This window comes from Nannospalax galili, unplaced genomic scaffold (assembly GCF_000622305.1).
Source record: "Nannospalax galili isolate Female #2095 unplaced genomic scaffold, S.galili_v1.0 scaffold1483, whole genome shotgun sequence".
Taxonomy (NCBI): Eukaryota; Metazoa; Chordata; class Mammalia; order Rodentia; family Spalacidae; genus Nannospalax; species Nannospalax galili.
This window is the reverse complement of record NW_008350011.1, coordinates 660519-686701: the sequence shown is the minus strand read 5'-3', so window position 1 is coordinate 686701 and position 26183 is coordinate 660519. Positions and strand designations below refer to the sequence as shown.

At 46.1% G+C, this 26183-nt stretch overlaps 1 protein-coding gene and 1 non-coding gene across 8 annotated transcripts in view; one reads left to right on the top strand and one right to left on the bottom strand.

Annotated features, from left to right (window-relative positions):
- Positions 1-3017: 3017 nt before the first annotated feature.
- Mcph1 (microcephalin 1) overlaps positions 3018-26183 on the top strand; it is a 213933-nt gene continuing 190767 nt past the window's right edge. For all 7 annotated transcript variants that reach the window (XM_029570467.1, XM_029570468.1, XM_029570465.1 and 4 more), the window contains exons 1-3: positions 3018-3134; positions 4982-5073; positions 9974-10092. In XM_029570467.1, the coding sequence (XP_029426327.1) occupies positions 3104-3134; positions 4982-5073; positions 9974-10092 (242 nt within the window). In that variant the 5' untranslated portion in view covers positions 3018-3103. The remainder of the gene's footprint in view (positions 3135-4981; positions 5074-9973; positions 10093-26183) is intronic.
- On the bottom strand, positions 24294-24425 carry LOC115072720. The gene has a single exon (XR_003851744.1). It is a non-coding gene; the product is annotated as a small nucleolar RNA SNORA21 (small nucleolar RNA).

The window sequence follows — 26183 nt, the reverse complement described above, 5'->3', positions numbered from 1 at the left end:
TTTTGCTGCAATTCGTTCCCCAGAATGTTGTATCTGTTTTGGGTTTGTACTCTCTAGTTGTCCAGCCCATGCCAGTCATTTACATCTCTCAATCAATTTCCTCCATTTTCAAATATTTTGATGTTTATGAGTGAGCATGTGTAAATTGCAGGAGAGCCATAAGTTTACTTAAATTCCTCAAGGTGGCCAAATGGTCCAAACTGGCAGCTTGGCCTTTGCTCTAGCCTTGGCAACTAGTCACTTCCCTGGCTGACAGGGCCTGTTCACAGAGCCAACCAAACTCCTTTGGGGCCCTAAGATAACTCGCCTGCTCCTCTGAGAAAATAACCTTAGGGAGAAGACCCTCAGTTACCGTAAGGACACTGCCACCTGGCACCAAGCAAGTTCCTACAGCTGTGTTCAGCAGATTTCCTAGTTAAGTCCAGATTGCACTGCCTTTCTTTGCTGCCGCCTGTTTCCGCAGAGAGCGAAAGCCTCTGCTGTGCTCTCCTGAATTAAGGAACATATTCTTTGCCTGTTGCAGGTCTGGCTCTGGTTCTTATTTCTTAGCGTTAAACTCCTTCCTTTTTCTGTTTTCCTAAATCTAACAGTCACCACAAGCATGGTCCTTATTCAACAGCAGCAAATGAAATTCTCACTTTACAAAATACTTTTATTTTTATTTTTTTATTTTATGTGTATGAGTGTTACGCCTGCGTGTAAGTGCACCCGTGTCCTGCAGTCCCCTCAGGGGCCAGAAGAGGGCAGAAGATCCCCTGGAATTGGAGCTATGGACAATTGTTAGGTGCCATGTAGGTGCTGGGAATCGAACCTGGGTCCTCTGCAAGAGCAGCCAGTGCTTTTAACTGCTGAGCCACCTCTGCAGCTCCTTTTATGTTTTTTAATTTATGTGTCATTAGTGTGCATGTGTATGTGTGCGTCCATATGTGTGTGATGGATGTGTGTGGGTGTACATGCCATAGAGGCAATTGAACAACTTGGTGCAGTTTTCTCCACCCACCTTCAGGTGGGTTCTGGAGATCTAACTAAGGCTGGTGCAGCTGAGCCTTCTCACCCATCCCATTAAAATATGTTTTTTTGTTTTTTGGGTTTTTTTTTATCTTTTACCCCCAGCTGTCCTGGAACTCACTATGTAGACCAGGCTGGCCTTGAACTCACAGATCCACCTGCCTCTGCCTCCCAAGTGCAGGGATTAAAGTCGTATGCCACTGTGCTATTATTATCTAGAAAAAAAAGTCAGATTACCTCTAGTACAGACAGCAGTGGAGCGCTCTGGTTTTTACTATAAAGTTTTCTACTAGATTTAATGTATGGTAGTCAAGTCGCTCCCCTCTCTCCACCCCTCCTGGCTTTCTCTTCATTCCATTTTTTTGTTTTATAGAAGCAGCAGAAAGGAAAGTGCACCTGCCTGGTTGGTGCTTGACCTTGGCCTTTGATAGTCATGAGCTCCTAGCAACCCAGTTCCATCCCCTGCTGCCTTTAGAGCTGTGTCCCACCATTGAGGATTCAGGCTGTGGCTGGAACTTCAGACTGTAGGGCACCAGGGTTTTCCTCTGAAGCAGAACCCTTTATCTAACTTGTTTGCCAGGACTTCTCACAGATGTTCCTGACTGCTGCCCAGGCAGTCAGATTATTAGGGAGGGATCTCTGAAGCCGACTGCCTGCCGAGCCCAAGTGTATGCCTCACAAAAGTCAATACTTAAAGCTTTTCCTTTGCCCTGAGTGTGTTTAAAAGGGCTTTCTAGTATGTATTCCTTTTATGAGAGGTGAGTACCGGTGAGGAACATGGCTTTTATCATTTGTCTGTGTAGAATGAAAACCAAGAAACAGTCACTCTGTTTCAGTCTTCATATCTTTTCCTTAGATGGAAGTATTTATTTAAAATCTTGTAAATGCAATGACAAAAAACATATAAATAAAACTGGGGCATATTAGTGCAAAGTCAGATACACTTGATACATGTCAGTACTCACACAGTACAAGAGAAAATGTGAATCAAAATATAGTCATGTACTTTGTAATGACATGCTGAGTGACTCATCTGTGTCATGAACCACACTAAGGCCAGGTGAAGACTGGGGGTGGGATGGGGTTCACAGGAACTGTCTTTTCTGCTCAGAGTTTATGTTAACCTAATGCTGCTGTAAACAGCCTCCTATGTTTCAAATAATGTACGTTTTTTCTATCTGTGCTCACAGCCATTGGTGTATATATTCATTGTATATGCGTTGTTTTCCTTTTGAGACAGGGTCTCCCTGTAGCCCCTTTATGCAATTTTATTGCATTGTGGTCTGCAAAATACATGGAATTATTTCAATTATGATTTGTGTTTGTTGAGATTTGTTCTGTACCCCAGTATGTGGTCTATTTTAGAAAAACTTCCATGGGCTGCTGAGCAGAATGTGTATTCTCTGTTGCTAGGGCGGAGGGGGCAGGTCATCCCCAGCTGGTGACACGCCCGGCCCGGGAGGCGATCCAATTGGCCTCCGAGAAAGGTCGCGGAAGCAGAGCCTTCAAGGCGCTCCGCTGGGTGGGGAAGGGGCGGCCCGCCGGTGCCCAGGCTGAGGCAGCTCCAGCCGGCCCAGGGTTCCGGAACCGACAGGCCGCGGAGCTGGGGGTGTGGGTGGGGGCATCGCTGCCCGGGTGCTCGGATTTCAGGTCCCGGTTCCCGCCTGGTCGGAGGTCTCAGGTCCGGGTCACGCGGGATCCGAGGTGTGAAGCCCCGCAGAACTCCGCCCGCCATCCCGGCGCTGAGCGGAGGACGCGGAGCGGCCGCAGCCACCCGGCGCCTCGGCATCGCGCTCCAGGCCGAGGGCCCCAGGCTGCACCCGAGACGCGGCCCGAAGACACCGCCCACTGCGTCACGGACGCTGGTGACGGGGATGATCTGTCCCGGAAGCCCCGCCCCTCTCCCCCTCACAGAGCCCCGCCCTCTCCCTCCAGAGGCCCCTCCCGAGGCCCCGCCCTCCTCCCACGGCCCCTCACGAGGCCCCGCCCTGCTTCACTACCGCGGATTTCGAAACCAGACGCGAGGATCCCAGGAGCGCCGCCTGCGCATGCGCAGTGCACCGCCTTCCTGCCGCCCACTGGGTCGCCGCGCGTCATGGAGGTTAAGGGAGCCGCCTTCCTGAAAGGTGAGGGGAGACACTCCTCACCCGTGTCCTCACCCCTCACCCGTGTCCCCACCCGTGTCCTCACCCGCGTCACCACCCGCGTCCCCACCCACGTCCCCACCCGTGTCCCCACCCGCGTCCCCACCCGCGTCCTCACCCGCGTCCCCACCCGCGTCCTCACACGCGTCCCCACCCGAGTCCCCACCCGCGTCCCCACCCGTGTCCTCACACGCGTCCCCACCCGCGTCCTCACCCCTCACTCGTGTCCCCGCCGTGTTCCCTCCGTTCCCCTTACTGCGCTTACGGTCCTTACAATGGGACACGGACCCATGTTCTGGAAAGCTCAGGCCTTGGGGAAGCCACCCTCGGCAGATCTGGTCTTGCTTAAAGGCCTGCAAGCCCGGAACATTGTGTGGTGGTAGTGGGGGGCCTATTCGGAGACAGGGTGTAGCCCAGGCTGGCCTGGCGCTTGTGTGTGTCTGAGGATGACCTCGAGTCTGATCCTCCTGAGCCGGAATGGTAGGTATGGGCTTCCAGCCTGGGTTGGCCGTAGTGGAGATGGAGCCCAGGGCCGGCGCAGGCTGGGTACCCCAGGCTACCAGCCCTTCTTCAACCTGTTTTGTTTGGAGACACGGTCTCCCTGTAGCCCCAGCTAGCTAGAATCCCTGTGTAGACCAGGCTGGCTTTAGTCTCAGAGATCCACCTCTTGTGCCTCCCAAGTGCTGCGATTAACGGCGTGTGCACCTGGCTCTTCTACTTTTAACTGATTAAATTGGGGGAAAATAAAAAGAATGGTAAATAAAAATTATCTCAATTCTATTTTTTTTTTTGACACAGAGTCTCATGCAGCCCAGGCTAGCCTCCCAACTTGCTATGTAGTTGAGGCTGTCCTTGAACTCTTCATCTTGCCTCCCCTTCCTAAGTGCCTGAATTACAGCAGCAGGATGCCCTGCTCTGGAAATAAAATTGTTAGAACATCTGTATTCTCATACTGCCTGTGGCTGCTGTTTTGCTATGACCATTGTCAAGCAGTGGGCAGATCCTGCCAGGCCTGCAAGGCTGGAATGAAGCGACACCTATCGGGCCCTTACTTTGAAAACATTCTCCTGCCCCAGTGTAGGTTAGCCTGGGTTAGGAAGAGGACCGTGAAGGGTTAGGCTGTAATCTGAATTAGAGATTACAGATGTGATCAGAGGTGTGTACATGAGCAAAAAGTCTTCTTTGCTTAAAAAAATTTAAATTGTTATCTATTTATATGTGTATGAGTGTTATGCCTCATGCACGTAAGTGCACTATTTAATGTGTATGAGTGTCATGCCTGCATGTATGTAAGTGTACCCGAGTATGCAGTGCCATGGAGACCAGAAGAGGGCATTGGATCCCCTGGAACTGGAGTTACAGACAGTTGTTAGCCGTCTTGTGGGTGCTGGAAACTGAACCCCAATTCTCAGCAAGAGCAGCCAGTGCTCTCAACTGCCAAGCCCTCTCTCCAGCTCCCTTTTTGATTAACACTTTAAGTACTACAAATAACTGCTGGTATTTCGGATAGATTCATATATATATAATATATAGGTATATATTATGTATTATATATATTATATATTTATATTGTCTTTTTGAAACAGGGTCTCCCTGTAGCCCCCAGCTGTCCTGGAACTCACTATGTAGACCATGCTGGCCTTGAACTCACAGAGATCTGCCTGCCTCTGCCTCCCGAGTGCTGGGATTAAAGGCGTGTGCCACCACGCCTGGCTACTATAAATATTTTAAATTACCTTCTAAGATTAATGGAACAAGAGAAAGCTGTCCTGGGCTGGGTGCTGCAATTACTGGGGTGCTTTATACATGCTCCTCTGCTTGCCTTTCAGATGTTGTGGCCTATGTTGAAGTCTGGTCTTCTACTGGGACAGAAAATTACTCAAAGACATTTACAAAACAACTTGTAGACATGGGGGCAAAGGTAAGCAATCGAGCCAGTGAAGAGGCAGCGCTTTGATATGTAAAAGAGGCCCAAGCACATCTTTTTGTTTTGGAGCCTGAAGTGGGAGATCACAGAGTGCTTATTGGTCTTGGTGGGGAGGCGCCTGGGAGGAGCCATGAATCTGGCCTAGGGATTGGTCGTGGGGGGGCGGGGTGTTTGGAGTCCTAGGGAACAAAAGTGCCTAAGGAGCAGGTTCCTAAGCTGTGAACTTGGGTGTGTCGAGAACACAGACATGCGACTATCCATAGCTTGAGTTGATCAGGGCTGTAGATTGTGATGTGGGGTCAAGATCTCGGGTCAGGCAGGGATACTGTTAGACTCAGGTTCTCTTAGGTTGAAGAGGAGGACTCCTGAGTGCCTAAGGTCCAGTGATGGGGTGACCTCCAACCCAGGAACGGGGGGGGGACAGGGGGGGTGAGGACAGAGGGTGTGGAGGTCAAAGGAGGGAAGAATTTCCAAGATGGAGGTTAGAGCACTGCAGAAAGGTAAGATAACCAGTTTGTTTGAAGTTTGAAACTATGAGGTGATTGTCTCAGTACAGTTTCCCATGATACAGGCAAAGAGGGTCACGATGAGTAAGGATCTTGGCCTAGGAGGAAGTGGACACGGTGATCCTGCACTACTCTGGTAGGGAGACTCACTGTGAATGAAGCGTCTTGCCTGTTCATTGACAGACCGGGTGACAGGGATAAGTTCAAAGGATGTCAAGATAACTTAAGGCAGGTCACCATGAAGATGAGGCAAAGTGACATGATGCAGGAGGCACTTGCTTTCAGGCACAGTGAGCGATCTTAAGTTTTCTTCCCGAGGCCTTATTCAACCTCTGTAGCCCTTGTGCAGTGAGATCACAGGCTGAGGACAGGCAGTGCAGATGCCCCCCCACACACACACACACATCCAGTGGCCTGATGTGTTCATTGAAAACAGGAAATTCTCTGAATTGAAAACGCATTTGCTACACAGCATCTTCGCTTAGCACTCTGCATGTAGAGCTGCGGTTCTCAGGACTCGCATGAGGATTGCTGCTCCTTGTATCATGAGGTGTGGTGTGTGTGTTGCTGGCTGGGAGTTTCTCCTGACTGCCTGTTACTTTCCAGGGGTTTCTCCTGAGTGTGTGTCACTTTCTGGGAGTTTCTCCTGACTGCGTGTCACTTTCCTACTATCTTAAAGTAAAGCAGTGAGTAGAGCCATGATCAAACCGGGGACTCTGGATGGAAGGCCCACCCACTTCTCATGGAGGAGGCACTCCATGTTTTGGCACACTGGCATGTGGGACACCAAGGCGGGTTCCATCTTAGGATCAGTGTGAATTCTGGCTCATTCTGCTACCTAGATGCAGTTCTTGGCAGCTCAGTTCAAGGTGTGAGATTTCATCAGCTCCCTCTGTTCTTTTTTCTTTTTTAAAAAAATATTTTATTTATTATTTTTATGTGTATTCGTGTATTGCCTGCATGTAGGTAAGTGCACCAGTGTGGTACAATGCCCGTGGATGACAGAAGAGGCTGTCGGATGCCCTGGAACTGGAGCCACGGACAGTTGTTAGCTGCCATGTGGGTGCTGGGATTCAAACCCGGGTCCCCTGCAAGAACAACCAGTGTTCTTAACCACTGAGCCATCTCTCCAGCCCCAGCTATCCTTCTTTTCTTACCTTGTACTAAGTACCTAGCACCCCTCCTAAAAGATAAGAGGTACCACTTCCAGTCTGATTCGATGAAAGCCTTGGGGAGAATGGCCGCAGGTGCTGGGCTGGGCTGGGCTCTGCTCTGTTGGGGCGGTCTTGTCCTACCCGTCTCAGTCCAGTCATTCCTGACTGCCTTGAGAGCAGTTTCCAAAAGTAACACCTGTGCATTGAGACCCGAGAGGCCAGCTGTCCTTTACCTTACATCCTTACATCCTTTTTTGTTGGGGAACTGATGCACAGCCTCACGTGTACTAGGAAGCACACCACCACTGAGCTAAGTCATTCCCCCCACCCCTTTTCATTGAGACGGGGTCTTACTCTCTAGCCCTAGCTGATGTGGAACTCACTATATAGACCAGGCTGGCCTTGAACACACAGATCCGCCTGCCTCTGCCTCCCAAATGCTGGGATTAAAGGCGTGCTCCTCCTCGCCCAGCTTCCTTTCTATTTTTGAAAGGCAATGGTTTTCAATTTTTTTAAACATTTATTTTTTGTGAATGTGTATGCATGTGTATGTGTGTAGGTGTGAGCACCCTGGCATGCAGCGGGAGGTCAGAGACCAACTTGCGGACTTGAGGGTCTCTTTATTTCTATCGTGTAAGTCCCAGGGACTGGGCTCAGCTCATCAGGCCTTGACTCACTGAGCTTCTCACCAGCCTTTGGTGGTGTTTGTTTCTCATCCCTTTCATGTTTGCGTTCATACTTTTATTGTACGGTACTTTTCCAAGACCCCCAGTAGATGTCTGAACCTGCATACCCACGACCTAACCCTGTGGGGCAGGACATTATCCCAACTTCTTGGGAGAATTAGGCAGGAGGATCTCCAAGTTTCAAGGCCAGACTGGGTAACTTATCAAAGCTCTGTCTCAAAATTAAAAATAAATACATAAATAAAATGGTGGGGGTTATAACTCAGCAGAACACCTGCCTAGCATGCACGAGGCTGTGCGTTTAGGCCTCAGCACTTCAAAAAAAGCCTATGATGAAGTTCATCTTGAACCACGTAATGGATTAATAGCGACAACTAAGAAGAGTGACCGTACTGGTCCATGATAAAAGCTGTGTGGACATGGGCTGTCTCTCCCCCTCCTTACACCTGTTTACCTTCCATGCTGTGCAAGGATGTGAGCCAACAAGATGAACAGTGCCCTTGGCCTGGCCTGTACACTGAGCGTTAGCTGCCTCCAGCCTCCTGACTCTGTGGCAGTGGTCTCTGAATCTGTGCAACAGCAGCCAAGGGTGGTCAATCGCACATGCTGATTCCGTGACCTTTCAGAGGGAAAATATGTGGATGATTGTGCTTCTGGAAGGTGTTCATAAAAGGCCTCCTTGTCTGTACATGGTCTGTGCGTGTGGAGGCCAGAAGTCACCCCTGAGGGCCACCCTTCCTGTGTTTTGAGCCGGTCTCTCACTGGGGCTTGGGGCTCACCAGTCAGGCCAGGGAGCAGGCAAGTGAGCCCCATCTGTTTTTCCTTGAAGAAATTTCTTCATTGCTTTTTATTTTGACACAGTCTCACTGTGTAGCCCAGGCTGGCCTCAACCTCATAGTGATTCTCTTCCCTCAGCCTTGAGTGGTAGGATGACAGGCCTGTGCTAACATGCACAGCTTCCCCACCGTTTCTGACTTTGGATCGTTGTGGACATCACTTTGATGTAGTTGTTACTTCTCATTGCTTGGCGTGGTCTCTCCTCCCCCTTCATGCCTCTTTCAGGGTTCAGTATCCAGCTATCCTGCCACCACGATGTGTGATTGGTGTGGTGCTTGCTCTGCACACTTGTGCTGGGCCTCGGGGGTTCTTTTGATCCAGGATGTGTGTCCTTGAGCTTACTTCTCCGTGTTTATCATTATTTTATAATTTCTATTTCATCTCTCTGTTTTTTTAATTCTTCTGAGTTATTATTTTATGTGTATGAGTGTGTTGCCTGCATGTGTCTAAGTGTGTCTGTGTCATGCAGTGTCTGCAGAGGTCAAAAGAGGATGCTGGATCCCCTGGAGCTGGAGTTACGGACGGTTGTTAGTCACCATGTGGGTGCTGGGAATTGAACCGGGATCCTCTGCAGGAGCAGCTGGTGCTCTTACTGACTGAGCCAGCTGTCAGCCGCTCTCCTTTTGTGTCTGCTTTAGTGCTCTGCCTTGGCTGCAGGGTCCTGGTCTGTCCCTTGTTCCTGCTTTTCCTGGCCCCATCTTCTGTGTGCTCTGCTACCCGTGAGATTTCCCTCCGCTTCTTCTTTTTTTTTTTTTGGCTTTTTGAGATAGGGTCTCCCTGTAGCCCCAGCTGTCCTGGAACTCACTATGTAGCCCAGGCTGGCCTCGAACTCACAGAGATCCACCTGCCTCTGCCTCCCGAGTGCTGGGACTAAAGGCGTGTGCCACCACGCCCGGCCATTGTCCAGTATTTCTGTGGAATGTTTTGTTGTTGTGGCTTATGTCATTCTTTAGTTTGTAGTAACTCTTTAGTGTTTGATCCCTTTGAAATATCACATGAGTATATCACATGAAATATCACATGAGTAGCCTCCATCCAACTGAGCACTAGGGTTTACAGTTGTGCGCTGCTGTGCCTGGTTCATGGGATGCTGGGGCTCAAACTCTATGTGCATGCTAGGCAAAGACTCTACCACCTGAGCCACATCCCAGCCCAAGATGGAGAACTTTTTACATTTTTGTGTGTGTGTGTGTGTGTGTTCATGGGGGGCTCACGTGTGGAGGTCAGAGGGTGGAGCACTCTTTGAAGTGGCCTTAGTGTGCCCCTCCCTGTCCTTCCAGCTGTAAGCAGGTGGCTCCTCCTGTCCATTTTTCTTTTCCTGTCCCTTGTCCCTGAGGGCCTGCTCCCAGTCACACCTTTTCTGCTCCTCTATCTTCATGCGGCCGTCTCCTGGTCCCTGCTCGCCTGTTCCTTTATCCTCGAAGGACTCCAACTCTGTTCTGTGTTTGGAAGTTTTATTGAGAAGAGTAGAGGTGACGAGCATGACACCCCATTCTGACTGGAGCAGCTGTGTTTTTTAAGCGCCATTCCACAGTTACTACAGTATTTTTCTGATGCATTCTGAGAAATGGAATGCTGGGGTAGGAGTTTTGACATTTTATTTGAAAAGTTTTGAATAAGTATCCTTTTTGGTCACTTGTACTTAAGGCATTATGAGTAGATTCTGAGCAGATTAACACTGTGCATCTGGTTTTCTGTGTTTTGTCCACAGGTCTCAAAGACGTTCAACAAGCACGTGACCCACGTGGTTTTCAAAGATGGATACCAGAGCACCTGGGACAAAGCCCAGAAGACAGGGGCAAAGCTGGTTTCTGTGCTCTGGGTTGAAAAGTAAGTACTTGTCTTATTTTTTTCCCTGAGTTTTCTAGTATTTGTAAAAGTCTAGTATTGATACTTTGCCTGAGTCATAGGATCAGATAATGTTTGATTTTCGTTTTTTTCTCCACCTTCTATGAGTCAAGCGATTTAACATCATCAAGCTTTAGTTTCTGCAGCTGTGAAAAATAGATGACATTCCAGTTCTGTCCAGAGGGAAGGGGAGCGTGAAGGCCTTAAGGCCTGGCGTGACTTGTGCAGGAGATGTAAAGACTGCGCAGTGCTGTCATTTCTCTTGCTCTTTAACAGAGCGTCGTGGACTTGGGCTGCAGGAGCTTATGTTCTCACAGTTCTGGAAGCTCCGTCTCGGGTGTCCACTGGTTGTGTCTTCTGAGACCTCCCTCCGTGGCCTGTTTATGACCATCTTCTTCAGGTGCTTTCATCCGGCATTCCCTCCGTGTGCGTGTGTGTGTCTGTGTCTGCATTTCCTCCTCTTTAAAGGATGTCAGTCATGTTGGGTTAGGCCCTCAGCAGCCACTTTCTTACCTCAGTTATGTCTTGTCTCAAGCACAGTTATTCTGAGCTCCTGGTCTTTAGGATATGCAGGTTTGTGAATTTTGAGGATACAATCAGCCATCAAAGGGAAGTTTCCAAAGGAAGTTTAGATGGAAATCAAGGTCAAGAATTCAGGGTGCAGAATACACAGACTCTTGTAGGATGAAGTGTGCGCATCCTGCTTGGAGACTTAGGTAAGGACAGAAATGGGCAGTACCCAGAGGCTATTGGGTGTACAGACTAGACCAGGATATGGTAGTGAAAATTAGTTAGGAATTTTTTTTTTCCCAGCCATTTGAGACAGGTTCTCCCTGTAGCCCCAGCTGTGCTGGAACTTGCAATGTAGACCAGGCTGGCCTCGAACTCACAGAGATCTGCCTGCCTCTGCCTCCCAAGTGCTGGCCTAAAGGCATGCGCCAACTGCCCAGCCCAGAATTTTTTTTAAGTTTCATTATTTTTATTTTATGTGTATGAGTGTGTTACCTGCATGTATGTAAGTGCACACATGTCATGCAATGCCCCTCAGAGGCCAGAAGAAGGTGTTAGATCCCCTGGAATTGGAGTCACTGAATGTTGTTAGCTGCCTTGTGGGTGCTCGGCATCAAATCTGTGTCCTTTGCAAGAGTAGCCAGTGCTCTTAACTGCTAAACTATCTCTCCAGCCCCCAGTTCAGGATTTTAAAAAAATGTATATGGATGTGTGTGTATGTTTCTGTTTATGTGTCTGTCTCTGCACATATGTGCAGGTGCCTGAGGAAGCCAGAAGAGAGTGTTAGGTCCCTTAGACCTGGAGTTACAGATGGTTGTACACCACCGATGTGGGTGCTGGGAACTGAATTCCAGTACTGTGTAAGAAGAGCAAGCTCTGAGCAGTCTTCAGCCCCTCAGGATGTGTTTTGAACATGATGCCTAACTAGAGTTCCAAGGGGTCCAAGTATGCATTTGTGGAGAAAGAAAGAAATCAAGCACCTCTGAGCGCTTTTTATTTAGCCCATGGAACCAGAAAGATGGTTTTGCGATTGGCTGAGACTGGGAAGGTTTCAGAGGATTGGGATGGGGCTGTGGTGCAGAGTCAGGAGTTCTGTTGAGATATACCAAATTGAATTAGGTGTTTTTTAGACATTGCTGTGGAGGTACCAGATAGGCAGGAGAGTGAAAGAGTTCAGGGAGCTGTTGTAAGTAAAAATGTGAGAGCTGGCCATGCACAAGTGTTAAAGCAGACACTGGATGTAAGCTAGGAGGAGAGGAAAGAGGGACGGAGGAAAGGAAGGAAGATGATAAAATTGAGTGTCCTGGACTCTGTTTTTCTGAAAACACAGTTGATCTCCCTACACACTCTCACTACACTTCTGACCTCAGATATGGGGGGCGGTTCTTTTCCTCACCAAGCAATTCTCTAGGTCCCTAAGCACCACTGGTTGTCCAACAGTTCAGTCATGACACTGAACCTGAAGACTCTAAGGAATCGAGGTCAGGTGCCCGCATCACATACACACACAACAGGTATCCGTAAGTAGACTAGTCAGTCTAGAAGGAAGGTTCTTGGCAGATATAGACAAGCACTCATGGGTAATCATGGAGGTACTGGGCTTGGAAAACAAACTTCTAAGAATCAGTCAAGACTGACTTAGGCAAGAATTATCCGTGAATGCTAAACCTGGAGGGTAGGAAGAGATTACACCCAAGTCTATCTTAATAAACCAATGAGTTTATTGTGGTTACTTTACAGGAGCATGCACGACTCAAAGATAGCCACATCACTGGTGAGGCCACACCAGGGTGGGTGACAAATCATGGAAGTTGCATCCCCAGAGCTCCCTGTACAACTTGTAGGCTGATCCACCAAAGAGTCCCATCTCTTCATCAGTTGTACCACTTTATAGCTTTGAAAGGGTCTTGTGAATCTTGTAGCTCTCTGAGCTTAGAAAGTTTCCTTAGCTTCCCGAGTTCTCCCCTCCCTCAGTTAGTAGGAAGTAGCTACATAACAGTAGGAATAGTATCAGAGACTGAGATCTGGACACTCAGAGCTCAGTGGACCTGGATGTCACTGTTCTTGATTGAGCAGGGGAAGATGAGCCTTAGGCAAGCTTTTAGGCTGTGGGCAGACTCCAGCCAGACTCTTTGCTAAAATATCCCAATTGCTGTTTAAGTCCTTATTTTCCTCTGGAACTACATTGTTCTCAGCACTACTTTCCCAGGCTCCTACTAGAATGGCTCGTTAAGCTCTACTTAAAATAATCAACCACTTTTCTGACCCAAACTTCCAAAGTTTTTCACATTTCTCCCCAAACCCACATGGTCAAGTTCTTCCACTGGTACCAACTTCTATATTAGTTACTTTTCTGATGCTGTGATAAAACACCGTGACCAAGGGAATTTATAAAACAGAGAGTTTATTTGCTCTTATGGTTCCAGAGGAATCAAGAGTTCATTGTGGCGGGGAGGCATGGTGGCAGAGGTGGCTGGAGCAGAAAGCCGGGTGATCACATCTTCAGGAAGGCACAGGGAGTAGAGAGTAACTGGAAATCTGGAATGGGCACACCTGCTGGTTAGAGGGGGAGCCCTGCTTTTCTCAGACCAAGAAGATGATGACAGAAGTATGCCGTCCTTACTACTCATCAGTGGCCCTTTATCTCCTGGTCTAAAAACACGGCTAGCTCATAGTCCCTCACAAGTATTTACATTATGCATTCATGCTTATGTTCATATGTTCCTACATTTTATTTTCTTTTGTAACATTTTTACATTCATTTTATTTGTGTGTGTGTGTGTGTGTGTGTGTGTGTGTGTGTGTGTGTGTGAGAGAGAGAGAGAGAGAGAGAATGCAACGGATAACTTTTGGGAGTTGGTTCTCTCCTTTGCCGTGTGGGTATTGGGGATTGAACTCAAGCTGAACTCAGGACTTCAGGCTTGACAGCATGTGCGTTTAGTTGTTGAGACACCTACCGGCCCTAGACTTTCCTTTAAAGATTTTTGTTTGTTTTCTTTGCTTATTGCTCCAGCAAGAGTTCAAGCACTATTTTGTTTTTATTTATTTATTTTTATTTATTTATTTTTTGGTCTTTTTGAGACAGGGTTTCCCTGTAGCCCCAGCTGTCCTGGAACTCACTATGTAGACCAGGCTGGCCTTGAACTCACAGAGATCCGCCTGCCTCTGCCTCCCAAGTGCTGGGACTAAAGGTGTGCGCCACCACGCCTGCCTATTAATCTTATTTTATGTGTATGTGTGTGCTGCCTGCATGTAGGTAAGTGCGCCTGTGTCATGCAATGCCCAAGGAGGTCAGAAGAGGGCGTCAGATCCCCTAGAACTGGAGTCACAGACAGTTGTTAGCTGCCATGTGGGTGCTGGGATTCGAACCACTGTCTTCTGCAAGAACACCAGTGTTCTTAACCACTGAACCATCTCTCCAGCCCCTTGAGCACTATGTTGAAAAGGAGTGGAGATAATGGACAGCCTTGTCTGGTTCCTGATTTTAATGGGAATGTTACCTCCAGTCCAGTTCCCTCTAGGACTTCTATCATAAATTCATGCTGGATTTTGTCAAGGGCCTTTTCTGGATCTATTGAGATGACCATGTGATTTTTGTCTTTGGGCCCATTTATATGATTTACTACATTTATTGACTAACGTTTAGTGAACCATTCCTGCATCTCTGGAAGAAAGCCAACTTGACCATGGCAGATGATCTTTTTGATCTGTGTTTGTTGGTGATTTGAGAGTAATTTGTTGAGAAGTTTTCCATCTGTGTTCATTAGGAATATGGGCCTATAGTTTTATTTTTTTTGTCGTGTTTTTACCTGGTTTTGGTATTAGAGTGATGCTGGCTTTATAGAGTTTTCAAGTTCTGTGTTTTGAATACATTAAGCAGTATTGGTTGTAGATCTCTGAAAGCCTGGTAAAATTCTGCTGTGGTTCCATCTGGGCCTGGGTTTTTTTTTTTTTAGTTTGGAGACTTTGTATTACTGTTTTGATTTCCTTATTTGTTATGAGTCTGTTTAAACTGTTGACTTCTTTTTGGTTTAACTTCGGTGGATCCATTGAATTTAGAAATCCATCCATTTCTTTAGGATTGCTTAATTTTAACGGAATGTAGGTTTTTAAAGTATTCCTTTATAATGTTCTAGATCTCTTTGGTGTCCGTTATGTTTCACCTTTTGTATTTGATTTTGTTGATTTGGATTTGCTCTTTCTTTTGGTTATCTGGGCTGAGGTTCTGTCTATCTTGTTTATCTTTTCAAAGAACCAGGTCTTTGATTTTGGTTCTTTGTATTTTGTTCTTTGTTTCTATTTCATTGATTTCTACTCTGATTTTTATTATTTCTTCTTGTGTGTTGGGTTTCACTTTGGTTTGTTCTTGCTTTTCCAAATTCTTGAGTTGTACCATTAAGTACCATTTATTTGTACTCTTTCTGATTTAAAAAAATTATTATTTTTATTGTATGTGTATGAGTGTTTTGCCTGCATCTGTGTAAGTGCCCCCGTGTTGTACAGGGCCCATGGAGGCCAGAAGAGAATGTCAGATCCCCTGGAACTGGAGTTATGGACTGTTCCCAGCTGGGAACTGAACCTGGGTCCTCTGCAAGAGCAGGTAGTGCTCTTAACTGCTGAACCGTCTCTCCAGCCCCTTCTTTTATTTTATTTTTTTGGTCTTTTTGAGACAGTTTCTCTGTAGCCCCAGCTGGCCTGGAACTTACAGGGATTTGTCTACCTCTACCACCCAAGTGCTAGGACTAAAGGTGTGCGCTACCACACCTGGCCTTTTTTTTTTTTTTTTAATGTAAGTGCTTAGAGCTCTACATTTCCCTCTTACAACTGCTTTTAATGTGTCCCAGAGGTTTTGTTGTGTTATAATTTTCATTTAGTTCCAGGTTATACTTTTATTTCTTTCTTGACTTCTTTGACTCATTCTTCATTAAGGATTATGTTGTTTAATTTCCATGAGTTCATGTAGTTACTAGAGCTGGTTTTGCTGTTGATTTTGAATTTTATTGCATTGTTGTCTGATAGAATGCATGGAATTCTTTTCTTTTTCATTTGTTGAGATTCGTCTTGTGACCCAGTCTGTTTTAGAGAAGCATCATGGGCTGCTGAGTAGAATGGGTATTCTCTGCTTGAGTGGACTGTTCTGTAGCAGTCTGTTAGGTCCATTTGGTGTCTGATGTCATTTAGTTCAGATGTTTCTCTGTTTATTCTTTGTCCAGATGACCTGTTGGAGAAAGTGGAGTATTGACATCACCTACTATTACTGTTACTATGAGTTATGGTTAATCTCTGTCGTCCAGTAGTACAGGTTTTAGGAAACTGGGTGCACCAGAGTTTGGTGCATTATGTTCATGATTGTTACAGCTTCTTGGTCGATCGTTCCTTAATTGGAATGTAGTGATCTTTATCTCTTCTGATTGATTTTAACTTGAAATCTCTTGTCAGATATTAGAATATTTTTATATTGGAATATTCTTTTCACGCTCAGGTGCTGCCTATCCTTGGAGGTAAGACGTGTTTCTTGTAGAAAACACATAGTTGGATTTTATTTCTTGATCCAGTCAACTAGCCTGTGTCTTTTGATTGGAGAATTGAGGCCATTGATATTTAGAGTTATTATTGAAAGGTGTGTATTGGTTACTGTCATTTTATTTTCTGTTTGTGTTCTTAGTCTTATTTTATGCTTCCCTACTTTGTACCTTCATTTATTTTCTTTTTGTAACCTCTTAAGTATGGTCATTTCTTTCTTCAATCCTTTGTGTTCCCTGGTTTGGCGGACATGAATTCTGTCAGCCTGTTTGTATCATGACTGTAAGCATTAAGTGTGTGTGGCCACTAGGGGTCACTAGAATCCTATTGTGTGGGGCCTGTGAACGTGTGCTGTCCAACGCAGTGTAACAGTCACTGAGGACAGTATTCTTTTGGACAGCAGAAAGCATAGAATTAAAAGATTGGCCCAACTCACCTACAGGCCTTTTTGAAGAAAGTTGATCCAAAGTTAATTTTTTAAACAGTCACTAATAAAATTGTAATGCATCCAATGGCTGTTGTCAGTCTGTTATGGGCAGGTCCAAGACCCTGGTGCAGGGCCTGGACCTCGGCCTGTGGAGGTGCGACCCTTGGGGTAGTGTGGCTGGCGAGCAGGTGAAGATGAGAGAGCTGGCACTGTTCCAGTTGGCCTCCAGAAGCGATGCCTGGCACACGCGATCGGCAAGTACGCTGCTCTAAAGACCTGCCTGGCTACCTTTGGAGAGTCTTCGCATGTCCCTTCCCCTGGGTGTGCACTGTGGTTCAGGCCAATCATCCTGTGGTGGTCCCTCTTGGACTGTAAGTTGCATTTGGCTTACAGAAGGTAAAAGAGTGATTTGGCTTCTTCAGTGGGGAAAGATGGGGCTGGTGGGCTTCGGATTTAGAAGCCATGGACGAGCCCTCTCTCAATGTGTGTGTGTGTGTGTGTGTGTGTGTGTGTGTGTGTGTGTGTGTGCGTGTGTGTGCTGTTTCCACAAGTGCCCTTCCTTTGCTTATGGATATTAAAGCTCTTTCCTTCCTTAGCAGCCTCGTTCCGATCCAGTCCCCTCTAACAGCATTCTAAGGACGTAGCCCTGTGTCCAACAAAGATGCAGCTAGGGGACTGCTGTGTAGTCGCCCTGCCTGTTTTCTCTGGGCAGTCCTGACCTTTGCCAGATGTTCAGTGCCCAGACCTCAGTGGGTGCTCCGTGCTCAGACCCCAGTTTAGATCCACCTGTACTTCCTGTCAATAGATGACTTCTCAGATAGCCCTCTTTGTATTCGTCCTTGTGCCCTAGAGGAATGGCCCTTAAGACTGTGCTGGCATTCTCAGTCACCTTCCCTGATTAACTAATGGCTCATGTTTGTGTAGCGGTTAGTACCCTACTGCAAGCAGCTAGTCATCGATGACCTGACTGCATTTAGGAAATAAAGGGCGAGTGACAGTTTGGCAGAGGCGGGGCAGCAGGGCTGGCTTGGGTGGGAAGTGGGAAGTCCCCTGGGAGCAGTGCTTCTAGCAGAGCACCCACAGGGAAGGAGAAGGAAGTTCCTTGGGTCTTCCTGGGTACCTGGTTCTGCTTTGAAACACTCTTCTCTTTGCCCACTAGAGGGGACTCAGTGTTACCCCTTTTCTTGGCCTGTTCATGTTTTGATGGCACTCCTCATCAGTGTATTAACATAACAGCTTCACACCTTCCACCCATGTGAACATGCAAGTCACTCGCCTCCAGTGACATTGTCAGCATCACATTTTGCTTACTTCATGTGGGAACCCAGTGAATGCAGAGTCTGTATCTGTACATCCTGCTGCCACGTGAATTGTTGGGTTGCTTTCTCCCTGATGGGACAGAACACATTTTCTACAACTATGTCACTTGGGTCAGGCACACATTTTGTTGGTGTGAATCACGTCTTTCCTTAAACTGTTAGCTATAAGGCATACTTAGTAATTTTATAAACTTTGACCAATGATCTGTGAACTGAACTTCCTTTTGTAAACCAGGAGGAAGACAGTAGTCCTTCCCCAACTCACAGCCTGCAGTTCTTGTCCTTAACGATGATTGTGATCGAGGATGAATGCTCTTCTATTAACATTTCCCAGGTTCAGTTCCTCCCGCTTCTAGGAACATGAGTCCCAGCCACGTCCCTCCTTTTGGTGTTTCCTTACTGATTGTATTGGATACTTTTAGTGTCAACTTGACACACGTGGGTAGAGGGGGCCTCAGCTGGGGAATTGCCTCCATTTGACTGGACTGGTCCGTGACCATGTCTGTGATGTAGTTTCTTGATTGTTGAATGATGTGGGAGGTTCCAGCCCGCTGTGGGTGGTGCCACTCCTGGATGGGTAGTCCTGGGTTGTGTAAGAAAACAGGCTGAGCAGGGGCCAGGGGAGCAAGCCAGTAAGCAGCGCTCCTCCATGGCCTGTTCTTCAGCTCCTGCCTCCAAGTTCTGTCCTGAGTTTGTACCTTGAGCTTTCTCGGTGATAACTGTGACCCAGAATATGTGAGCCAAATAAACCCTTTTCTCCCCAGGTTGGTACTGGTCAAAGTTGTCGTCACTGTATTAAAGGCAGACTAGAACACTGACCTTCTCCTTGAGTGAGGATGAGCTGTTTAGAGATGTTTAGGGTAGAGTTCACAGCTTGGCTAAAGAAGAGGCTCACATGGGGACCCTCCTGATTCTCTTCCACAGCGCCTAGTGGCTTCCCGTGTTCTTTCATCCCCCTCCCCCCATTTCACTGTGTAACTAGCTAAGGCTGGCCTTCACCTGGTGGCAGACCTCATGCTCAGTCTCCTTAGTGCTGTGGTTAGTGGTATGAGTCACCACACCCAGCTCCTTCTAAGGACCTCCTGCAACTATGGGCTTTCTGTAGGTTTAAATAGTGCTTTTGTTTCTTAAAATCAACTTTATAAAAATATGATTTAAACCAGGTGTGGTAGCTCGTACCTGTAATCCTAGCACTTGAGACACTGAGACAGGAGGATTATGAGGAACTTCAAGACCAGATTGGGCTACATAGCGAGCTACAAAGCTGGTTACAATGTGAGATTCTGGCTCAAAACAAAATGTGAGTTATATATAATGTGCCCATTTAAGATTGTAGGTCAATGTGTTACATCATGATCACCAAAACCAACATATAGAACATTTTCATAACCCTCCGTAAGTTCCACATACCCCTTTGCGGTCAGCATCCCTTCTCCCCAGCCCCCGCCCTGGAACAGCTCTGATCTGGATTCTGTTGCCAGAGGTTAGTTTTGCTGTTGTGGGATTTCAGGCAGATGGAATCATCATCCAGTGGGTACCGTTTTGTGTTCAGCTTCATTCAGTGTGATATTTTTAAGACTTATTCCTGTTGTCTATAGCAATAGCTGTTTTTTGTTTTTGTCTTTTTGAGGCAGGGTCTCCCTGTAGCCCCTGCTGGCCTGGAACTCGCTACGTAGACCGGGGTCGCCTTGAACTCACAGAAATCCACCTGCCTCTGCTGGGATTAAAGGCGTGCGCCACGCCCGGCTCCTGTATTTCATTTTTATAGCCAAGTGGTATTCTCCTGTATACTTATACAACCATGTGTTTACCAGTGATGGAGATTTGGATAGCTTTCCTTTTCTTCTTATTATGAATGAAGTTGCTGTGGAGATTCATGTGTCTTTCAGTGTTTTAATTTCTCTTGGTTTATTACCCAAATAAGGTGCTTTTGTGGCTTTATATTCCCACAGCAGTGAGAGGGTTGCATTTGTTACGGCTTCACCAGCACTCGGGATTTATCCTTCTTTTGAATTTAGCTATTAGAATGGATATATGGCTCTGTTTTGTTTTCTTTTTAAGTTTTAACTTACATACCATATAATTTTCCCATTTACAGTGTGCAGTTCACTGCCTTTAAATGTCTCCAGAGTAGTACAGCCACCTCTACAATTAACATTTCATACCTTGAAATGAAGCCTGCACCCTTAATCTGTCACTCCCCGTATCCCCTAGCCCCAGCAGCTGCTAATCCACTTTCTGCCTTTACGGATTTTCCAGTTGTGGACATTTTATATAAATGCAGTCACATAATATGTGGCCCTTGAGGTGACTTCTTACCAAGGTTCCTCGTGTTTTTACAAGGCTTTCCTCTCTCTGATGAAGTAAAGCTTGACTATGTGGACATATGCGTGCACACGGTGCGAAGTTTCACCCAACATGACAAGCTTGAGGTGTGTCTTTGCTTCTTTTCTGTTACTATGATAAAATACCCAACAAAAAGGGACTGAAGGGGGAAAGGGTTACTGGACTCGGTTCCGGGTTACAGTCCATCACGGCAGGGAAGTCACAATGGCAGGAGCTTGAGGGAACTGGTCACATGAAATTCACAGTCAAGAGCACAGAGCAACCAATCAGCGCGTTCTTGCCCCTCTCCCTTTTACAGTCCAGTGCCCCACCCAGAGAACTGGCCTCCTGCAGTTAATACAGGTCCTCCCGCCTCAGGTAACAGTGTGCCTGGAGGCCCACCTGTTAGGTGCAGAGTTCACAGTACCCACTCTGTGGGCCGAAGAGCAACCATCCCTTTGAGGACCTTGTAACTCCAGGTCCTGCCCCTAGTGGCAACCCCTTCCATGGACACAGCTATTTCTGCACTTAACTCTGGATTTCCTTTGTTTTTTGTCTTTTTGAGACAGGGTCTCCTTGTTAGCCCTAGCTGTCCTGGAACTCACTATGTAGACCAGGCTGGCTTTGAACTCAGAGATCCACCTGCCTCTGCCTCCCGAGTGCTGGAATTAAAGGCATGCGCCACCACGCCTGGCTTCCTTTTTCCTTTTTTTCATGTGCTGCCTGGCTCAGTAGTTATACTTTTTATTTGTCACTGTCTTTGTTCTGGCACGTGGGTTCAAGGTTTTTATCAGTCACATTATTGAAGCAGGGTGCAGTTGCTCAAATTCTTCAACTTGAGGAAGTGCAGTTTTATTTTTCAATCATAGACATCCAAAAAGAACACATTTCAGGGTACAGTTCAGAGGCAGAGGCAAACATGGTAACAGGTCTTCCCTCCGTGCAAGAACAGGCAGCTGTCTCCTAGATGCTGAGAGACAAGCCTGTGGTAGCATGCATCCTCAGGGATAACCTAAGAACCAACAACTTTCAAAGAGCAGGTGGGTAAAAGATAAGGAGAAAAAGAAGCCGGTGTTCTTTGTGCATTTCCAAATTCCTTTTATCCGACGTTCCACCAGAACTGCCCAGCAAGTCTCAATGCCCTCTACTCTGACCCCAGAATAGCCTAATAGACAGGCTCTGGAGCATAGTGCTAACCTTGTCTTCTGATACGATCCTTGTGAAAACTCTGGGTTTCTAACTAGTATGGCCACTGCCTCACTGCCAGCTTGATTTAGTTTGGAGATTATCTAGTGACTGATAGGAAAGGGAGAAATTTGGTTTAAACTGGCCCGCTCCCGGGGTGTCCCGGGGTGTCCCACTCCTGCATGTACATATGTTCTTTGTTTCTCTCCTCTCCCACTCCCCCTCCTCCGACTCCCCCTCCTCCCCTCCTCCAATCCTGCTCTCCCTCTTACCCCTCCCTTTCCCCTTCTCCCTTTCTTTCTCCTCCCCCCCCCAAATACATGATAATATTTTGTTAGGCTTCTGGCTTCCACTTGTCTTAGTGACGCAGTGCCTCCACTCTGGTGGGGGACTGGGTATAGCAAGGGACTCTGGTGTGTCCTCTGGGCCTAGTCCCCATTCTTTCCCATTGTCCTGCTCTTCTGACCCTGAGGCAGGAAAAGGCTGGGGATCCTTGACTCCTCCTGCCTCTCTGCCAGGCCTGGCCTTCTTTATCTATTTGCCTTCCAGTCCCCAGACAGCTCTTATCTACTCCTTGTTTTTGTTGGTTTGTGTCTTTTTTGTTTTCTTTACTGTCATTTTATTGACATTTTGGGGAGCAAGAGAAAATCTTGTGTTTGTTCTACCATTTTGACCAGAGATCAAGAATTTTTGTTTTTATTACCCAAAACTGGCTCAGTTAAGTCCCCAGGCCCCACTCAGCCCCCACTGAGCTTGTGAAGGAACCCTCCGTGGCTCCTACCCTGGCTGGTACAGGTCTTTGGTTACTGTCTTGACCCTGTGACATTTCCTTTCAGGCAGCCTGTCTGCTACCCTCCCCCTTTCCTAAGACTAAGCCCACAGTGGGGGTGGGGGACAGCTCTGTCTGTGGTTGGTCTCTCCTGATTCCTGTTTTCACTCAGTCAGCATGCTCCCTGGAACCACGTAGCTCATCCTTCCGTGCTCTCTCTGTGCCCTACTCACAGATGTGCTTCCCTGTTCTGACTCCATCAGGATCCAGTCTGGTCCATGTCGGGTAGAGCTTTGCCTTTTCCTAGCAGCCCTCATGCTCCCTTTTCCTCTGCTCTGCCTGGTTCTACTCTTGTTAAAAATCACTGCAGTGTATTTTTAAACATTGTACATTTTTGCAAATTTCCTTCATGTCTGCCTTTCTAGAACACAGTGCTTTTTCATATCTGTCTCTACATGCAGTTTGTCAGAGCACAGGATACTTGGTGTGAGGAAGCTCCATAGTATGCCATGTAAGAATGGAAAGGAAAAGGGACATAATGACTGTCATGTTGTAAACATGGTTTCCACCTTCACATCCTCAGAGGAGTGTCAGGGATGCTGAGATCCTCAGGTCCCTGTGAGATCTACCACAGTGGCGATGACTCCTTGCATACCAGGTGGCTTAAGTCACACTGTGCCACACACATGTATTTCTCAAACTCTCTTTTCACTCATAATATGTTTATCAATGTGGATATAGTCTTTCTTACTGCATTGTATTTTAATTATTTTCTCAATTATATGTTTGTAAACAGTGATTGCCTTATAAAAGATAGTTAACTCTGAGCATGGTGGCACACGCCTCTAATCCCAGCACTTGGGAGGCAGGTGGATCTCTGTGAATTCAAGGCCAGCCTGGTCTATATAGTGAGTTCCAGGGCAGCTGGGGCTACAGGGAGACCCTGCCTCAAAAAGACCAAAAAAAAAAAAGATAGTTGAAGATGGGTGTCAAATTATAAAAATAAACCACAGACGGGAGATGTTGGGAGAGGCTTGGGAATGATAGAAGGGTTTTGGGGGGGAAGATGGACAACATGCTCTAACATTAATGTTATGGGTAGTCCGTGAATGAATTGGAAAAGGAGAAACCATGGACAAAGATCATTTGGGAAGTCATTGCGTTGCTTAGGTTTGAGTCACTGAATGCTCAGAAGTGGGTGACAGTGACAGTTGAGAGACTCAAGACCCGAGGGGAACAGGGCAGAGAGAATTGGCCGGTGTGGTATGGGGCACCATTGCAGGGAGCCGGGTTTGCACATCTGCCTCTCCAGCTGTCACCATATGAACACTCAGAGGGAACCCAGTTCTAGAGACAGGTGCTGCCACTGGCTTCAGTTCTCTGGACTCAGACTGCTCAGTATGATCACCTCACTTGTAGTGTCCTCTGCACTGTCTTTCTTCATCATTTTAAAATTTTCAGTGCCTTGGTTAAATTTACTCCAAGATACTTTATTGAAGCTGTTCTGAATGGGATTGTTCTCTCTCATCTCAGCCTGCCTCTGCCTCCCAGGTGCTGAGATCAAAGGCACGTGCCACCACACCCAGCAACTCTCCTTTTTTATCTGATAGGAATATTTTCACCATTTAGTATAATGTTGGCTATAGATTTGTCATATGTAGCCTTTATTATGTTGAGGTATGTTGAGGTATGGTCTCTTCAGGGCTTTTATGATGAAGGGTTGTTAGATTGTTTTCTAAAGTTTTTCTGCGTCTATTGAGATGATCATGTGATTTCTACCCTCGAGTCCATTATGTGCTGCATTCCATGGAATGTAGCTGACCCTGATCACTGTCAGTGATCTTTTTGATGTGATCTTGAAATTGGTTCACAAGAATTATGTTGAAAATTTTTTTCATCTTTGTTCATCAGGGAGATTGGCCTGTAATTTTCTTTTCCGTCGTGTGTCTAAATTCACCCATTTCCTTTCAACTCTCCATTTTACTGGAATATAGGTTTTCAAAATATGTCCTTATGTTCTGAAATTTGTTGGTATCTGTTGTGAAGTCTCCCTTTTCACCTCAAATTTCATTAATTTTAGTATTCTCCCAGTTGGTTTGATCAAGAGTTTACCAACTTTTCTTTTTCTCATTACAACACTGATTGAAGTAAAACAACACAAGTTGCTACTTCACAAAAAGGAGTGTTTTTATTCTGCCCCTTCTTGATGGCTTGATGGGTCACTAGCAAAAGGCCCACTGAGTGCTTTTAAAAGGGGACATTATCGACCTTTTTCATCTTTCGAAAGAACCAACTCTTTGTTTTATTGATTGTTTTTTTTTAATTTCCATTTCATTAATTTCTTCCTTGATCTTTATTATTTCTTTCCATGTGATGATCTTGAGTTTGGTGTATTCTTGTTTTTTCAAGGCTCTAGGTTGCATTGTTAAGTTATTTTCTTGAACTCTCTCTGATCTATTTATAGAGAAAGTAGCATAGGCTGCTGAAAGGAACATGTATTCTGGAATGTTTAGATGGGATGGTCTGTGGATTTGGTAGGTCCATTCAATTTGCGGTATTATTGACCTCAGCTGCCTTTGTATGTGTTTGCCTGGATGAGCTGTCCGTGGTGTCCGTGGGTGAAAAGGGACCGTGGATGTCCTCACTTTCATTGTTTGCCTTTGTATCCATGAGTGTTTGTTTCATGAAATCAGACATGCCCGTGTTCAGTGTCTCTGCTTAGAATCGTTATGTCCTCTTGATGGATTGTTCCCTTAATCAGTACAAAGTGACCATCATCTTTCTAATTTTGCTATTTTGCCGCCGTTAGGGCAGTGACACCTTGCTCTCTCGTTCCATTGGCTTTTCTCCACGCATTCCTTTTTGTGATTGGAGAACTGAGACCATTAGTACTTGACTACTATTGAGAAGTATGTGCTAATCTCTGTCAGTTTGTTGATTTTGTGATACTCGGTGTTTTTCTAGTCTTCACTTCTTAATCTACTTTCCTAGCACGGTTTATTCTTTCTTGTACCCTCATAGATAGGTTGCTCTTTCTCTTCCCTGCATAGGGTTCCTTCAGATGTATTCTGTAGTGGTGTCTTAGTGGTCCTGAGCTCTTTAGTGTGTGTTTATCATGAGAATGTTTTCTCCTTTAATTATTAAGGTGCATAGCTTTGCTGGGTCTAGTAATCTGGGTCTTTCAGAGCTTAGAATACATCATTTCATGCTTTCCTACCGTTTAGGGCTTGTGTTGAGAAGTCTGTAATTCTGATGGGCTGGCCTCTTTGTGACATAGTGCTTCCCTGTTGCAGCTGACAGTGTTTGTTTATTCTCTCTGCTTAGTGTTTTAACTATAATGTGACATGGGACGGTTCTTTTAAGTTGTTGTCTGTTGGCATTCTAAATGCCTCTTGCATCTGGATGGCCATCTGTTTTCCTAGATTTGGAAAAACTGCTATGATTTTATTGGTTATATTATTTATGCCTTCACCCTGAAATTCTTCTTTTTTAAAGTTTTTATTTATTTTTATTTTATTTTATGTGTATGAGTATTAGGCCTGCATGAGTGTGTAAGTGCACCTGTGTCGTGCACTGCCTGTGGAGAACAGAAGAGGGCTTCAGATCCCCTAGAATTAAGAGTTACAGACGGTTGTTAGCTACCATGTTCGTGTTGGGATTTGAACCCAGATCTTCTGCAAGATCAGCCAGTGTTTTTAACCACTGAACCGTCTCTCCATCCTTACCCTAAAATTCTTCTTTGTTTGTGCTCATGACTGATGAATCTGTTCTCTTCATTGTGTCTTGTAGATCTCATATGTTCTGTTCATGCTTTCTTCAATGTTCTGATTCAGCTGTTCTGTGTTCTCTCCTAGACAGTCTTTCTTCCACTTGATCCATTTCATTGGTGAGGCTTTCTGCTGGTTTTTAAATTTGACTTAATGAGCTTCTCATTTCTAACATTTCAATTTGATTTTCCTTAATATTTCAGTCTCTTATTGATTCCTCTTTCATGTCCTATGTTTTCATGTCCTGT